At 31.8% G+C, this 19,654-nt stretch overlaps 1 protein-coding gene across 3 annotated transcripts; it reads left to right on the plus strand.

The window, feature by feature from the left end:
• On the plus strand, window positions 8,816-12,625 carry LOC109343456. Of its 3 annotated transcripts, XM_019581735.1 has the most exons (9): window positions 8,817-8,854; window positions 8,974-9,331; window positions 9,950-10,097; window positions 10,193-10,343; window positions 10,691-10,816; window positions 10,920-11,000; window positions 11,228-11,420; window positions 11,499-11,769; window positions 12,070-12,625. In XM_019581735.1, exons 2-9 carry the CDS (start codon window positions 9,119-9,121, stop codon window positions 12,336-12,338), a joined length of 1,452 nt encoding a protein of 483 aa, XP_019437280.1. In that variant the 5' UTR covers window positions 8,817-8,854; window positions 8,974-9,118; the 3' UTR covers window positions 12,339-12,625. The 3 variants fall into 3 exon arrangements, with proteins under 3 accessions (XP_019437281.1, XP_019437280.1, XP_019437279.1); XM_019581736.1 differs by having other exon boundaries at window positions 8,816-9,331; window positions 12,073-12,625; XM_019581734.1 differs by having other exon boundaries at window positions 8,818-9,331.

A 19,654-nucleotide genomic window follows, 5' to 3' on the forward strand; every position in this document is an offset into this window, starting at 1 on the left:
ATGTGTTGAAACCTCTCTCTCTTATGTTGGATTTTTTATTATTATAATTGTTAACTCGTGTACTTATACTTAATTCCATTTCACCAACTCCTTAGCATGATGACAACCCACTTTATTGACTGCACCACCAATATTCCACAATAAAATATCAAAATCTTGATACTCCATCATGATAAATAGAAGATAGACAAATGAAGCAAAACAGTATAGAACAATAGCAACATTCCATAGTGTTAACATACACTATGATCCTTATCCTGATTGGTAGCCACCATATCATTCATAGAAAATTCCCTAGCTTGTTGTTTACTAGGACTCTCATTGTCATTATGTTTCAACCAGGAAATTCTTTGCAATCAAAGAAACCCCCTCATCTTCACTTATAAAAGAAGAAGATGGCACATTAAAGATAGAATTATCATCACCCTTAGTATTCAAGGTCGTGCAGTGCAAGTGATTTAATGGCAATTGCATAAATTCACCATGTGTACATGCATCTAGGGACGTGTTTTGCATGCATGAAGTTGATGGCACATAATTTCTACCCACTTTCAAATGCTGACCAGAATTTTGAGAAATACCATCATCATTAATACCCTCTTCAATTAATTCCACGGTTAGAGCCTTGACATAAATACCCATATTCATTTTTTCCATAACTGACTGTGCTCACATTGGTACTCTTGTAACTGTGATTATTGCCAAAAAATGAGGAAGTCATTGTAACTGGATTAGTGCATTAAACCTATTAGCATTTGTATCTGCAATTACTCCAGCCTTAAACATTGAGCCCTTATTCAGTTGCATTTCTAAAATTGTGGTTTCACTATTAATTGCACCATTAATACCTGCATTATGAGGCATATTCCCTGTTTTCACCCCCAAACTAGGGCTTCCCTTATCTGCTAAATTGCCACCAGCTTGGGTAGTAACTAACGTGGGGGGTGGGGCCTTGGTGCGTGCCACATGCCCATAGCATCCACATGAACTGCAAATGACATGAAGCCCCTCATATTCAACCTTGTTTCAGTTCCCTTGGACACAAACCTTTCTAACTACCCGCTGATTTAGATCAATTTCCACACAGATTCTTGCAAATCTTCCTCTTGCAAAGCTCAAGGTGTTGGAGTCAATCTTAAAAGGCCTACCAATTGGTGAAGCAATAGGGATGAAAAAGTTTTTATTATAAAAAAGCATGTTCAACCCGGTAAGGCGTACCCATACTAGAGTCTTAGATATTGTGGCTGTGATGGAGTCAAAATATGGGGTCCATGTGATAATAACCACATAAGGATCAAATATTATCCAAGGTCCCCCTTGCATAAGTTTCTCCGTATCTTGGATGTGACGGAACTTTACTATAAAGTAGCCATTTTCAATATCCATCATATCAAAATCACCAACAAACTTCCAAGCATACTTTAGCCTCTCCCGCATAACCTTGAAGCCCTACTCATCAATGGTGATATTCTATAATTAGGGGTCAACATTGATCTAAAATTACAAGGTTTATTAAAAGTAAACAAAATATCTTTTCAGTAATAGCAGCAACAACAAAATATATGTGAATAAATACAAGAGTAGATTATCAAATCAGTCAATTTAGTCCCTAATATTATAAGAAACAAATCTTGTCCACCATCTTAATAAGTATAAATCCATTAGTCCTATATGTAGTCATTATTTTAGATCCTAAACTTTGGTTCACATGATCATTTTCATTTTAAAATTTTTGCACACTCGTCAATTTTGTCCTTGAAAATTTGTTCAATTAGCCAATTTCATACTTGTAGATTGCAATTTCTGATTTCAAACTTACTTTTATTCAAAGATTAAACAATTTGTTATGAGGGTTTGCCTCATATGTATAATGTGTCACGTGAGTCACTCTTACAATTATCTAATATGCACTCATTTGAAATACTAAATTGATTCATATTTAATACATTTAAGATTAAATTTCTTTAATAGTGAGAATTCTATATGTGAAGATGATATCTTACTTCAATAAAAAAAATGAGATTCTACAATTTTCTAATATAGGTTTTACCTTTTATCTTCCAGGTTGAGAAGTGTTTTTAAGGACAATGATAAAGATAACATAAATTAAGTTTTTCATTTTTTTAATATGTTAAATTTTCAATTTTTAATATAAATTTATATTTTATCTTATATTTTTTAGCTTTTATTCATTTTTTCCATGCCCTTCTTACTTACAATCAAACAAAGATGTAATATGTATAAATTTATAGTATAAGTGTTTTTTACACTATCAGCAAATCATACAATATTGATTTATTAACTATCACTAATTCTAAAAAAAAGTAATACAAATCAATGGTGGATGATGTGATGACAATATAAAAAAATTTACATTGTCCATGTACAAATTTTAAACTCATCAAACAATCTAAGATTATAATACTAACATGTGACAATTCTAGACCCATGAATTTATTGAGTATACCACTCTTTTAATATAAATATCTCATACAATATTTTACTTTCCTATAGGAGCCTCCTGTAACTTGAACAGGAGACTTCATATATTTATAGTAAAAAAGTCCAATAAGTCACTACCACTTTTATACAAATGACAAACATTCAAATAAGAGGAAGGGAATAATGCTTGACCACTTATATTTGTGGCAAGTGCTAACAAGTCATTGGTTAAAGGATAAAAAAGTTAGTTTGTATTGGAAATACGTCAAGATATAATGTATTTAGTTTTCCAAAACAAAGATTTAAACTGATTTGCTTTCATGAAAATGTCTCTACTTTAGTGACACTCAACTAACAAAGGTACCAGCATGAATATTCATATTTTTTTGGGCTAAGTTGGTATGTTGAAAAATCTTGAAGTATCAAAATTGGTATTTACTCATCATAAAATAATTGAGCAAACATTAATATAAGATAAAGATAATATAGGGTAGAGCATGATAAATATAGATGACAATTGACACAAGTAGTAGCTACTCGTTTTGCAAATCGGAAATTTTACTTACATTGCCCACACTTTTAGGTTTTTGTTTGTGTCCATGGATATAAAGATTATATGTTAAGTGCTTTAAATTTTGAAAAAAAAAATTAGTAGGGTTATGTTTTGGACATTTTGTTTGTGAGGTACCTACTATATGTGGAAAAGAGATGATGAAAATAACATTGCTTAAACAATGAAGCTACTCACATGTTATTAACTTCTTTGTCAAAAAATGATGACCAATTCAACCCAAAAAAAATCATACTTAACCATAGAGGATGCAACACCAAATTTAAAAATCCAAATTCAACAACTATATTTACAACATTCAAGAGTTCTCATGGAAATTCGACAAATTCATACAAATTTCTACATTTAAACGTCTTTCCAAATATTAAAGTCTTTAATAAAATGAAAATTCATCATAAGTCAAATCAAGATACATCTCACGTCACATCTTCAAATCACCTTAAATAATTAACAACATTCTCTTCAATTTTGTATGCTTAGTTCCTAAAAAATAAAATCACAAATTAAAATCCAACAAACATTACTATTTTTCAATCAGTTTCAAATCACAACTTAAGAATCATCGCTAACATCAAAATCCTCCAATTTATATCACATTCAACGGTGTCCAACTTTAAATTTGAAGAGCTTGCAAAAAAATAAAATAACTCAATTGAGTCAATTTAAAATATCTAATTACAAGAAACAAACATTAATATCTTGCATGTCACCCCTTAGCCAATAATCAATGCATATACATGACATAGACACAATATATTATGGTGAGGATTGAGATTTGAGCCTCAAGTACAAAATGAAGATTCTAAAGCAATAGTCGAGATATGAATTTTTAGTAAATCCCTTGCAATTCTTTGAAAGGTTGGATTTTTATCTCACTTATCTTCCACCAAACTAATATATTAAACGCCTTCAGCTTATAATATTTCATCTTCTAAATATATGTTTAGTTTTGACCTACCGTGTACTCTAACAATATTTTGTTCAAAAGTAGAACTTTGATATTTTGCTCTCCAATCAATATTCATTCTATCAACCCCACATCTACTAAATCTAACGTCTGAATATTGCATGAAGATGAAAAAACACCATTTTCACCATTCATTTCAATCTATACTTTTTTTTACAAATCTTTGCAAATAATTTTCATCTTCCCCGTTACAGAACCATACATTTGTTTTCCAAAAATTATGGGGAAAAACATTGTAAGAAATATCGTTTATATGTAAGATCTTAATAAAAGTGACTTTAACTTTTAACAAATTTCATTGGTCATCTCCAATCATCTTCACTATGCAATATTTTATATTGACTTTCTCTTGGTGGTAATATTTGAAAGTCACAATTGAATACTAGTGCAACATGAATCATTGAGAATGTAGAGTTCTACATAGTTTTACGATCAAGTTTCAACTTTTTTTATCATATGAAATGTTTAGTTGTTAACACTTATCTTGAAAATTCTCCTCCCCCTTTAGCATTATTGTCCAAAAGTTAACAGTACCCCTAACCCTCTTTACGTAACTAGATATAATGAACAAACTGTCATTCACAATCAAATTCAATATATAAGCACAACAACACTTGTGAAATAATTCCCGCCCAAAATAAATGATATAGGCCAAATCCTGCCCAATATACATTCATTTGTTTTATTCATTTGTAGTGCAATTATCAACCCTCATAGTAGACATGTTTCTACCTAGGTTTTAATCCAATATGCATTGATACAAACAATCACTAAGAACATTGATAGTAAGAAGAACGAACACAAAAAGGAACATATCATTTAATGAAAGTTATAATAATATCACCAAAACGAGAAAAAAATAATATATATTGTCCATATACTAAGAAATTTACTATTAATACCCCACAAGTCAACTTTGTGGAACCCGTGATTCATTAATGAAGTAGGTCGTGACAATCATATAATCTTTATTTTGGTTATTAGCAGTCCACATACCGGTAATAATAACAAACCCAGATTGACTCTTTGAAGTCAACATCATGTTATTCACTTTATCTTTAGTATACATCATTAATATATCACTCTTGATTGTATTGTGAGAAATCTCTTTAAATAAAGGTAGTACAATAGTATAAAATTCCTTAAATAAGATGTGATAGACATTGGGTACTTATGAAAAAATATCATCTTGGTATGTGTATGCATTGGAGCATCCTAGCTGAATGCATAAGATTCAACTAAAATTGATTCACTACCCTTTTTTTACAGTTTACATAAATGTATTCTGTACATCTTAATTTGATTATTCTTTACATCTTAATTTGATTGACATAAACAACCTTTAAGGTAATTATGTGAGTTTTTTTGTCATTGACTTGGATTTCTAAAAAGTTGTTAGAATATGTGAGATTCTGTAAGAGTTTATCAATTAACTACATTATTAATTGATTAACTCTTATAGGATCTCGCATATTCTAATATTCCTCTACAATCTGGAATATATCAAGTATTCCAAGTTTGAAATGATTGTGTTGAACATCATATATACTTTAATACCTCTTTTTGCTAGTAAGCGAATCTTAATCTCTCAGACTTGAAAACAAAATATGAAGCAATACTGACACTTAACCACCATAGGCAAAAGCAACTTCATCCAAAGTTTAACTATTTATCTCGACAAAAGTTTAACCAACCAAACCAACCATGATAGATGAAAGAGAGAAAATAAATAAACCTTAATCTTGATCCTTATATGTTGCTTCAATAAGGAAAAATTACACACTATAATGTTGTGTGTTTAATGAGAGAGGGGTAAAAAAAATAGAGTAGTAAAGAAAAGAAATGATTGAGAATAAATGATAAAGAATAAGAAAAGAAACTAAACGAATCGTCTAAGAATTATTTTCACGGTTGCAAAATTTTGAAGATAGTTGTACAAAAATGCATTGAAGCTTATTCATTTATTGCTGGAAGAAATTTCAAGCACCCAAAAGACCCATGTACATGAACTTGGGCTGAATTTATTTCTTCTACAACTACTAAAATACAAAGCTCAAAGGCATTGAATCTTACAAATAAAGAACAAAGACCAAAGTGATGGAAAAATACCTAACGTAGCATCTCTTTCCCCATCTCCATGCGTTTAAAGCGTAAGCGATCAAAAGAAATAATTATGCTCTTATACCATGTTAAAGTTTGGTAAGAGCTGTGGATAAAGAAAACTTCTTGATGAATCAAGAAGTATATGAAAGAAAGCTTAAAAAAAACTTAAAGAAAGAAGAATGAGAAACAAAAAGTGCCAAAACTGAATAACATTTCTCATTATTGAATTGATTTCTCATTACTGATTTGATTGAATTGAATTATAGTGATTATGGGAATACTCCTTTATATACAACAATTACTAAAACAAAAAACAAAATTTGTTAACCAAATAATTGATAACTATGTTTGTAATCGATTATCATATACAATACTCAACTTAACAAACTGAAAGAAGTACCTAATTAACTGATTAACTATAGTGTTAATCAATTAATTCTTACACAATTAATCAATTAAATATAGTGTTAATTGATTAACTCTTACGAAATCTCATATATTCTAACAAAAGTCATTGGCTATAGTAATTACAAATCACGTTCCACTTTTCGTTTACTATTTGTCGCTCAAAATGATTCCAGATAAATGATCTTTGTCGTGATTGAGCTTCTTCAATATCATTTGGACTTGAACACTAAGTTTCGTCTTGAATTGGAGGATCATATTCATGTGAATTGAGTTTGATTCATCCATATTAAAGGTATTATAATCTCGATCTTGCCCAATAGGGTTTGCTCAATAGACTTAGTAATGCAAAGTTAATTTATGAAAGTTTTTAATAGATATAAAGTTTGACTCTAAGTAAAACAGAAAAACTAACATGTATGAATAACAATGAAATCTCCACAATATCACAAGCAAATTAGGTATACAAAAACTTAAAAAAATGAGAAAGATAAATTAGAATAAAAAACAAGGAAAATTAAACATTAGAATTAAAAACGATTATGAATTTTTAACAAAATTTCTCAAAATCCACAAAACCATGAAATCCACACAGAAAACCATGAGAACAAATAAAAAAGGAACCTTTTAAGTTGAGAGGTATTGTCATTGTCGACAAAGGGAGTCAATCGCTTGAGAGTCACTAATGGCTCACTCACACACTGTATAGATATATAGTCGACATTGACTTGCCCTATGTGGAAGGAGTCATCACCGTGTTGTTGTGTCGTAATAGCGCCTCGTGTGGTCGATGGACGCTCGCTTGGGGTCGCCAACTCATAGTGTTAAAGGGAGGGAACCAATTATGCACTTTGCATCTTTGTCTGTTGCATGGTGACTTGTGAGATTGAAAATTGAGAAATGAATTAGGGTTAGAGATTTAGGTATGTTATTATGTGTAAACAATCGTGGTAAAGTAATTTTATATATTGTGAGTATATGTGGGCATGAGTACTATTATACTCGTGCCTATCCATATATATTATGAGTAGTTGGAAGAATTTGTTTCTAAAATCCCCAAGTACCCATCTATGGCTCATGCCCGTATAGTCATGAGTACTCACAAGTCTAAATTTTTTGTCATCCCTAATAATAAATTGTGATCTAATCTGATGTTTGGTGCATACTGGATAACTATAACATTAATATGGTGATAGTGATAATCAGGTGCGATGATATGAGGGAAACACAACACTGTCAAATATTTTTATCTCTAAGTTCCCTCTTAGAATAAAACATATTACATGAAAAATGATAGCATATCATAACATTTTAGTATAAATCTATCACGTTCTTAAATTAAACTCTAAACTGTAACATAGAATGAAAATTTGTTAATGAGGATTCATCACCACATATACCCATATATGAATTAGGGTTAGAGATTTAGGTATGTTATTATGTGTAAAAAATCGTGGTAAAGTAATTTTATATATTGTGAGTATCTATGGGCATGAGTACTATTATACTCGTGCCTGTCCATAATATTATGAGTAGTTGGAAGAATTTGTTTCTAAAATCCACAAGTACTCATCTATGGCTCATGCTCGTACATCCGCGAGGACCTACATGTCTAAATTTTTTGTCATCCCTAATAATAAACTATGATCTAATCTGATGTTTGGTGCACAATGAATAACTATAACATTGATATGGTGACAGTGATGATCAGGTGTGATGATATGAGGGAAAAACAACACTATCATATATTTTTATCTCCAACTAAGTTCCCTCTTAGAATAAAATATATTACATGAAAAATGATATCATATCATAACATTACAGTATAAATCTATCATGTTCTTACATCAAACTGTAACATAGAATGAGAAATTGTTAATAAAGATCTATCACCACATATACCCAATATAGAAGCATTGAAAATCATTATGACGAATGCAAGGGCTCACCTAGTAGTAACCGGATACTATAGTTCAATACGCATTTACTTTATCTATACAAAATATTAAGGCAAAATGTGGTGTAGTTATCACTATAATATAATTTGTACTTCCTTATTTTGACATTCACATTATTTAATTTCTACAACAAATCATATAATTCTAGGTAACCATGAACACATTAATTACATCACTCAATTGAACTTTATTATATTATATTATAATATTTATAATAATATAATAATAATAATAATAATAATATAATAATGATAGAACTTCTTTGGGCCTATTCTTAGAACTTTCTACACTGTTCATATTCAAATCCTACTTTGTTTTTTATTAATTTCAAGATTCTAATTTATTACATTTCTTGTGTGAAAGTGAGATTTTGGGATATTGGGTTTCATCGAAGACGCCAATTGAATTGTTAGAAGACTCCATTTTCGATTCTTCTTCATTCGATTCACTTTCCCGCTCTTACCTTTCATTTCTTCTTCTCCCAACTCCTTATAAAAAAACCCTAATTCCCTTTCTCTCTTTTCTAGGGTTTCATAATCCGTAACCCTATCATCACCAATTTAGAGTACTTACCTGCTGCAGTGCGTCCACCTTTTCAAGAAATCATCTCTGTCTTTCATAAATTCGCGGTGTTGATTCTGCTATTGAGAAGAAGACGGTGTTGTTGGTGATATGGAAGGTTTTGGTGGGAGAAGGATTACGGTGAGTCCAAGACCTTGTTCTGGCAGGAGAATCCTTGCGAAGAAGGGGCATTGTCACGGTGGTGGCGTTGATGGATTTGTGAACAGTGTTAAGAAGCTTCAGCGGCGAGAAATCTGTTCTAAACGTGATCGTGGGTTTAGCATGAGTGATGCTCAGGAACGATTTCGCAATATTCGTTTGCAGGTCCGATTTTTCTATGTGATTACAGGATCAAGGTTTTGGTTTATAGCCTAAAAATATTATTTTTCCTAGTTGTTACTTGTTATCATGAAATAGAACCTAGGGTTTGGGAATTATTGATGAAATGAACAATGAAACATTCTGTCTCCTTTCTTGGTGTTTTGTTTTGGATACGGAGTATAGGATTTAATGGTTGTAGTTCCAAGGCTCTGTGTTTGTCATAAAAATAAAGTATCATCAGGCTATGATTTTGTAGATGTCAACATGTTTGAAGATATCATGCAGAATATGGATTAGAGAATTTTGGTTTCTTGTATTAATGCCAACTCCTTAAGTATTATTTTGTCCATAGCGTTTCTACGGGTATGTGTTTAACTAATTCTTGTCATATAACATGATGCTTGCATTATTTGAAATCTGAAACCGTTACTTCCTGTCGCATAATATGAAGCTTGCATTATTTGAAATCATTGAATGTGGAAGAATATCCTGTTCCTCCTGGTTTGCTAGTGAATTGATTACTTTTTCTATGTGGAAGAAACCGTTACTTCCTGTCGCGTAATATGAAGCTTGCATGCTCACTCCCTCACTCATTGTGATGCCTGATGAATCTATATATAGGAAGAATATGACACACATGATCCAAAAGATCCTTCAGCTGCGGTGTTGCCATTTTTGGGGAAAAGATCAATGATTGTCGAGATTGTAGCAACCCAGGACATTGTTTTTGCTCTTGCACAATCTGGCGTTTGTGCGGCATTTAGCCGAGGTAGTATTACTGACTGGTATTGTTATACTACTTGGTTCAATTTGAAGCAAAATAGATATATGGTATATGTTACATGTTTCAACTTTTTGTTGCAGAGACCAATCAAATAATATGCTTTTTGAATGTCAATCCTGTTGAAGTTATAAGAAGTCTGTTTTATAACAAGAATAACAACTCGCTTATCACAGTTTCTGTCTATGCTTCTGACCGCTACAGTTCTCTGACATGCAGAAGCATTGGGATTGAGTATGTATAGCTCTTTGTTGTTTTCTAACTTCTACCATTGCTCGCTATGTACAGCAACGAGATAAAAAACAAAACTATCTCATTCGCACAACGGAGGCAGTACTAGAATTGAAGGTTTTTCGGGGGCAGGATGCCTAAAGTTAATATTATATAAAAAATAAGGCAAATGATTTCCTTGCAATAAATTTTTTTGGGTAGGGGAGTAGGGGATTCACTCTCCTGTGGTTGTATGTAGTTCCACCCCTGATGCGTGGTAACTAAAAGTTAAGTGGTTACTACTTACTAGCAATATTTGCTTGTCCAGTTGTTTGTGTTGTTTCATGTGCTCAATCTTTTATGACTGCCAGATACATAAGGAGGGGTCAACCAGATGCCGCTTTTGCTCTTTTTGAATCTGAATCTCTGAAGTGGCCAGGTTTCGTAGAGTTTGATAATGTAAATGCGAAGGTACTGACATATTCAGCTCAGGATAGGTAAATATTTCACTACTAACGATAATTTTATGTGGGGATATGATTATGTAACATATCATCAAGACTTCTTGATTGTGATACTTGTAATTTTGTGATCCTATAGCGTATACAAGGTATTTGACCTGAAAAACTATACAATGCTGTACTCCATCTCTGATAAGAATGTCCAAGAAATTAAGATCAGGTAATGTCTCTTGTTTTATGAATTCTACTTTCACATATACAAAATATTATAGATGTGGTGTATGATCAAGCATAATTTTCTCAAATTACATCACATCAGTTTTCTTTTTCACATTTCTATGGGTATAATATCAAATTGGCTTTATATTCTTAATAGCAGTATTTATTTAATTTTAGTTTCTTGGTTGGTCTTAATCTGTTTATGCTACCATGCTCTTGTTTGATTAGTCCTGGGATCATGTTGCTGATTTTTTCCAAAGCAAGTAGTCATGTACCACTTAAAATCCTCTCAATAGAAGATGGCACTGTTTTGAAATCATTCAACCATCTTCTTTATCGGAATAAGAAGGTGGACTTTATTGAACAGTTCAATGAAAAGCTGCTTGTCAAGCAAGAAAATGAGAACCTGCAAATTCTTGATGTAAGTAATTTTCTCCTTTGCATGCATTGATTACTAAATGTTTCTCTATCCAGAAATCTAACCTTTAATTAATTATAGGTGCGGACTTTTGAGCTTACAGAAGTCAGCAGAAGTGAATTTATGACGCCGTCTGCATTTATTTTTCTATATGAGAACCAGTTATTCCTTACATTTCGAAATCGGTCTGTGGCTGTGTGGAATTTCCGTGGAGAGCTTGTCACTTCTTTCGAAGATCACCTTTTATGGCATCCTGATTGCAATACGAACAACATATACATAACCAATGACCAGGATCTCATCATATCTTACTGCAAAGCTGATTCTGATGATTCGTTGTCTGAAGGAAGTGGTACTTTTCTTCCTTTTCCCCCTCTCCCTCCTCTTTATGTCCTTTGTAATGCACTTTGTGTGATGTTGTACATTGTAAGAGATATTTTTTGAAAGAAGTACACATGTAACTCTTCAACAGATGCAAGAGTTGATTTAGCAATGTTTCACATTTTGACTTGATATGCTAAAATGTAAACTAGGATAGAAAACATATATTTTGAGTTAGTTTGTGATCAATTAACTGTATATTCCATTATTTTGCGGCAAGGAGTGCCCATCTTCTAAAGCACATTTCTAAGACTCTGCTTCCTTTGTGCAGTAGGTTCCATCAATGTCAGCAACATTTTAAGTGGAAAATGTCTTGCGAAAATAACAGCAAGCAACAGCTTCCCAGTGGAAGAAGAATGCAGTTGTGCTGACAATTGTTCGGGTAGCGGTTGTAATTCAAGGAAGCGAAAACATGTCTCAAAAATTAGTAGCACAGTCGCAGAAGCCTTGGAAGACATTACCGCCCTCTATTATGATGAAGAGCGCAATGAGATCTATACAGGCAATGGTCATGGTCTAGTTCATGTCTGGTCTAACTGATGGTAATGCTGAATTTATTGCTGTTTTTTGTTAGCTTTTCTTCAAGTGTAAGTTGATTGGCATGATCTTCTCACTGAACCTTTGGAAGGGTAACCATAAAGTGAATCTTGTATCATTTTTTCTTCTTCTCATCTAAAACCTTAGTCATGTTTGTTATATAGTTATCTGCTGGTGATAGATATCTAAGAAAATTCTGCTGGTAACTCACCTAATGTTGCTTTTGCTGTAATCTATATTTTACATTAAAGTAGCGGATTTGATGAACAGTGAAGTATGTGTGAATAATTGTAGCCCTTTCCCCTACATTTCTCTGTATATTTCTCCTTTTTGCTTTGTGGCATATTATGGGGTCATCCATTAGAAGATCACATGGTAAGGTACAAAGATATTTTAACCTTCACCTCTCAGATTATTTTACTCATCAATAATCAATTCACTTTTTTAGGTACTTCGAAGTAGAGTTGAGCAGGACACTAGGACCCGACCCTACCCCTTGTTAGTATGACATAATCATAATTGGGCTTGAATAGGGTTGGGTTTGGATTCAAAAATTAGATTCGATCAATATTTAAGACTAGGTAAGGATCGGTATGGTCTGGCCCGACCTGTCCTATGACTACTCACTCATATTTGTATATGTCTTTATTCAAATGTGTACGTAATAATGACACTTTTTATAGTAAGTATCATTGATTCTTTAATTTTTAATCATATATACACAATTAATAATATATAAATACATATATGATTTTATCTAAAATGAGTATGCATTATATTTAATTAGGTCTAGGGTCAGGGTTAGTTTTAAAAGCTATCCCACATTTGACCTTTTAGTCTACCCAAGGATCTGATAGAGTTAGGAGTGTAAGCGGTTTCGGTTTGGTTTATGGTTTTAGAAATTTAGGAACCGTTGGAACTGAACCGAATTGCATATTAAAGAAATATATACTAGGGATTAGAGAACAATGTTTTATTATTGTTTAAATTTTTCAAACCATTTTTCTAGCTTAAATTATTAATTTTTGTGTGAATTGTAGTGTTATATATGTTAGTAAATTGTTATTAAGTTAATATTATATATGTTATTAGTTACTAAATTGTTTCCTAGTGTTATGTCTTATGATTTGGAATATATTTTCCAACTTATGTGATAGAGTTTGAAATTAACATATATCAATATTGTTATATATGTATTGTTACATATATTACTAATTATGAAATGTAAGGTTATAAATGTAACTATTATATATTTTACTAATTGATGTATATATTACTAATCATGAATTGTATTGTTATATATGATTCATAATTTTTTATAATAATAGTAGTAATATTTATCCATTTATGGATAAACAATATATCTTGTAATACATTTTGAATTTTCAATTGATGTAAGATTTTTTATAAAAAATAAATGGAAAAACTGTGGAATCGAACCGAACCATTCAAGAATGGTTCGGTTCGACTCTTATAGTTAAATTTGCGGTTAATTGGGTAAAACTGAACCATATGTTTTTTATCGGTTCGGTCTCTAAAATCGCCAAAAGTTGTACTGAACTGGATTTTTACACCCTTAGATAAAGTTTTATACTACTAAGCCAACATCTTCTTATAATCAATTTACTTTTAGTGTCCCTATTTTATTTTCATACTTTTTCTCATGGCTTTTGTGCTACATGCTATTCAGTCTAGGGATGGCAAAAAAAATCTGACCCGTGAGTACACGTGGAAATACCTGCAACGGGTACCGTAATAATAGCTTATGGGCGGGAGCGAGTTTTGTGATACACGCCCCGTAGGTACCCACAAATTTTTATATTTAGTTAAATTTTTATATTTAGTTAAATTTTTATATATATTTATTATCATTTTAAAATTATATATCATATACTTTATTATTATTTCATAATAAATTACACATATTTGACTATGATAATAAACTTATCATATAAATATCATATTATTCATGTAATAATTATTTTTACATATTGATTATTACAAATTATATAAATATATAATTAAAATTAAAAACCAGATGGGTACCCGTAAATTTTAACCGCTACCTGCACGGATTCCTGCAAATATTGTGGATTTGGACAGGGAAAACACTACCCGTACCCGTTGCCATCCCTAATTCAGTCTCACCGCAAAAGCTTACTTGGAAGCTTGGCTTTCACTAAATGATGTGAAATGAAGTGTGCTTAGAAAGTTTATAGAATTAATTAAAGAGAATAAAGTATCTCCTTACATTAGATAATTTATCTCCTTGAGTTAACTTATTGTCTAACATATGTCCTTATTTTTTATAATATTTTTAAATGAAAACTTGTAGAAGAAAGAGGAATATAACACATGTCAAATAATTAATGGATTTAAGGAAATAAACTATCTTCTGTATAAAGATATACTTTATTCTCATAAATAAACTAGTTAATTTGTTACTTTTATTGTTTTATTTTATTTGTTTTCTGAACATTTCTGCGACTGTGTTTTTTGTTTTTATATTTATTTTATTTGTCCCCTTTGGTTTTATAATGAGTTTAAAATTAAAAAGAAGAGTAATTATTCATTATGGTCTTTGATCTTTTTCGTGGATATCAATGTAGTCCCTGAAAATTTTTATGTGATATTTTCGTCCCCAACAAATTCAACGTTGAGTCACGTTAGTCCTTCCGTCATCTAGGCTCCGTTAATTGTAACAGATTTGTTTGCGTGTCACGTTAAATGTTAACATGGCTCTGCTGGATGATCCTATTATACAAGTTGCCATGTCATCAACCGATTTTTTCTCACAAATCGAGCATTTTGAATGTTGGTTCAAAGATTGAGGAACATGTTGTATCCATCTACACTAGAAATATTTTTGGAAAGTTTGATAATGAACTTACAAGTGTTAGCCAATTTACAAAGGAAAAAATTGAGAAAGATGATTAACAATATAAGTATCGAGTAAGTAATTATTTTAATGCTTAAGATTCATTCATTGTTGATGTAAACTTAGATTCAAAAAATGTTACATGTGGCTGTCAAATTTATGAATTTATGGGAAAACTATGTAGGCACATTTTGGTAATTTTTCAAGCAAAAAATATTATTCAAAGTATATTTTTTAGCGTTTGTCAAAAGAACCAGTAAATATGTTGGTGACATTGATATTCAGAATTGTAATCATATATTTTGAAAAGTATGTATCTGCATAATCAATTTAATTTTTTTTTTGCTGATTTGGCTAAAATATCGGAAGATGCATACAAGTTTATTATCATAGAACTTAATCGTGTTTATGGATTGCTACTACAATGGAAAAGGCAGCGTCTGATGTTAGTGAAACATTTCCAATGTTTAGCCAACCTAATTTAATGTGTAACACATTTCATGAGTTTTCAAGTTTCAGTATAAAGGACCCAAATGTTTCACAAACAAAGGGTAGAAAAAAGGATTCATGCAAAACGATTCCGGAAAGAAGGTCTAAAAGTGGTCTTGAATTAATGGTAAATAAGTCAATAATTAAGAAGAAAAGATGACAATTTTGTGGAGAACATGATCAATATCAATCAACATGCAAACATAAGAAATTTAATATAAGATTTGCTTGTTTCTGTTATGTTATATCTATTTTGTATATGGGTTCACTATTTTATCAAAAGATGATGATTTTTATTATTGGTAATGATATTAGGTGTAGAACAGAGTTGAAGCTCCTTAGAGGATTAAGGTGAAACTAATTTTTACATCTGGAAGCTCTAGAGTGCTGACAAGAGTAGTAAGTGATCTTTTAGATTGATAGGTGCTCAATGGGGTCTGTTAGATTGAAATTCATAGTAGAACTTTATCTAAGAGGAATAAGTACAATTTGTTTTTGGTTTGATGATTTTTGAAATTATAATATATTTTTTGTGAAATTGACTTTCATATGTTTTTAGCATTGTAATTATCAATGAGGTATTTAGTCACTCTGATATGAAAATTTTATGTGGATAATGTAGTCAAATTACACTATCACACGTTTAGTGTATGTTTCAAAATAATTACGGGACTAGTATAGGTTTGATGGAACTCGTGGATGAGGTCCACGACTTTGTGGAAGTCGTAGACTAGCAATACAATATAACTCTAATGTCGTGCATTAGGAGCGCAAGATTTTGGCTTTTTCTCTCTTCTCAAGTGATATCGTGGAAGATAAGCACGACTTCCATAGTCATGTACCTGAAACACGACTTTGGATGAAACATGGTGAATTTAAAATATTCATTTTAGAGGTATTGTACAGTTATTTATTGTTTTAGGGGTTAGTTTTATTGAATATAGTAAGAGTTTTTAAAATAAGCTAAGATTTTTTATTTTTTTAGTGTATAAAAATAATATGTTTAAATTAAAATAGTGATATTAAATTGAATTCGATAATTTTATTAAAGTGTTAGTTTTAGGAATTTTAGTTAAAGTATTTTATTTTATTTAAGATTTGTTATTTTAGTTGTTTAAAATTTAGATGCATAAATTAAAATAATAAGACTAAATTATGGAAATAAAATTGGTAATTGTAGTACGAATTGGAAAATTATTACATTTAAAAAAGAAAAGAACGAGAATACAAATTCCTAACGGCGTGTATGAGATAATGTTTCACATCCAGGTGGTTGAACTCTTAGTTTTTGTTGTTGTGATTGATGTTGTCTTGCTTGTCCACTTCCACCTCTAACCAGTTATACCTCCTCCTCATCTTCGTCATCATCATCTTCGTGAGGTTGTGAAGACATTGTCAGATGATAATATTGTTGAGAGTTGAATGTTGATATGGGGTATTTGAAGTTGTGCAAAATATTGATGGCATTCCTTGAAATTATTAAGAAGATGCGAAGTGAGAGTAAGAGTACTCACCCATTGCTCCAAAACCTTCAAACTTGAAGGGTTGTTGATGTTGTTGTCGAGGAGCAGGAGTTTGAGTGTATGCATATGGATAAGTATTCGTCTGAGTTTGATTTTCATAATGATGCTAACAAACGCTTCCATCATCTCATTGCAGTTTAGGTAGAAGTCATTCAGTGTCTACATCGAATTTGGAAACACGTTTGTAGGAGTACATCGATCCCGAATTGTTCTAATAAAATTGTACTGAAAAAGTGGAATAATGAATATGTGACTACAATTTAATATAAATTAGAAATTGTAAAATTAAAATTCTTACCGATCCAGTTGAATATGCTTCGTGTAGAGAGATGCATTTCCTAGACATTTGTAAGTACCACTACATATACTGCGAATAGTGGTACAAAGGCTGGTTATCGGGAAAACCATTTACGACATAGTTTTTCCAGCTATTCCATATCTGAATCCACTAGTCATGCATTTGTGGTCAGTTGTAGTCATTTTTCTCACGTAGATCCATCTTGTGTTGGTTCTCTAGGATGATTGAATCTTGTGGCATAGGTTGTTGTAGATCAAACTGCCTCATAACGCGATCGGTAACATGCTACTCAACAACTACAAAGCAGATGAGTGGCAAATGTGCTCGGGCGATATCTGATATTGGGCCCACAAAGGTAATGTTCCTATACGGTGTCCAGACAAACTAATATATAAAAATAAATTGGTAATAAATTAATAACATAAAATAATATATAAATAATAAAAAATAAATTACAAATGACAAATTACATAAATTACCTGATCAATGCGCAAGCAACCGAACATTGATCTTATTATGTTGGTTGCATGACCAGGAATGTTGGTGGTGATTAGATTTTGCGACCACCTAAAATGTAATGTTATATGAAGTTAGTATGTAAGTTGAAATAAATAATTTGAAATGTAAACTTATATAATTTGAAAGAAATTGAAAATAATATTTACCTTTGGACTAAAGTGAATATTTGTTATCCGTCGTCGTGTAGTCTTCGAGCCATAATTGGGATGCGGTCATATACCCATGACTGTAGAAGTAGCAAGCATCCTCCAATTTCAATATGATGACTTATCAACGTTGTACGACAAAATCCTCGATATAGACATGTCAATACAGCTGAACCCCAACTATATTGGTATGTATGTGTTAAGTCCTCTAGCAAAGGGAGATACATCAGGTGGATTCGTGACTCAGGTGTATCTGGCATGAGGAACACTCCAATCATGCACATTATGAAGGCTCTTCCATGTTGTTCAATAACAACATCATCAACACCTATCGGGAGCACTTTAAATGTGGAGTCTAGTCAACTCATTTGGAACCTTTGGCCCATTATATTTTTACCGATTTGGATAGCACCCAACAAGTTGAGACAAAACATTTCCAAATTTGTGCTCATCGTACTACTAACAACAACTCCATTAATAGGTAGACCAAACTGGTATGCGACGTCTTCTAGTGTAATAGTGCATTCCACAATAGGTGAATGGAAAATATGAGTCTCTAGCCTCCATTTCTCAACTAATATGGTAATGAGGTGGTTGTTAATATCAGATGCTCCAATATCTAGGATGTGGCCAAACGTTGTGTCACAAATAACTTGTAATACTAGTTTCGATTATAAATGTTGCCAAAAATTGTATCTTGCACGAAAAGTAATCTCTCCACCATTCTATATGTTGGTGGAGACATGGTCTTTTTGAAGGGTGAGTAGAGTAGGGTTAATAGGACCTGGACTAATATGTTCCATTTTTTGGATTAAATAAATTGGGAAATCGAGAAGGGTTTGGAAGAATTTCGGATTAGAGGATTAGGGAATTCGGTTAGTGTGAAAATGAAGAGTGAGGGCCAACGTATTTATAGTCTGTAGTCATGTATGGGGTCCATGACTTTGGTTGAAGTCGTGTATGGGGTCCACGACTTTAAAGCAAATAGTGGAAGTTGTGTCTTAGACCTGCTTGACTCCCTAGCCCGTGCCCTAGCCTGAGAGAATATCGTGGATGGGGTGTACGACTTCAACTGAAGTCTGTGTATGGGGTGACCACTTAACCGTTCAGAAAAGCAATAAAGAACCAGCGGTGGAAGTCGTGGATGAGAACCACAAGTTTCATTTAAACTGCGCCAATCTCGTGAATGAAGACCATAAGATTCATTTAACATGTGCGAATCTTGTGGATTGGGTCCATGACTTCGGCCTTGGTAAACAAAAAACCAGAATTTTCTGGTGGGAAATGAATGGTTTATATTTATTGATAAAATTGAATTGTTTGGTGGGATTTGATGTTGAATAGGTTATTGTATTTAATTAGAGTTTATGGAATGTAATTACGATTTGTTATATTTAATTAGGGTTAGAGTATTTAATCAGGGTTAGGTTTTATAGAATATAATTAGGATTTATTGTATTTAATTA

This window comes from Lupinus angustifolius, chromosome LG03, assembly GCF_001865875.1.
Source record: "Lupinus angustifolius cultivar Tanjil chromosome LG03, LupAngTanjil_v1.0, whole genome shotgun sequence".
NCBI lineage: Eukaryota > Viridiplantae > Streptophyta > Magnoliopsida > Fabales > Fabaceae > Lupinus > Lupinus angustifolius.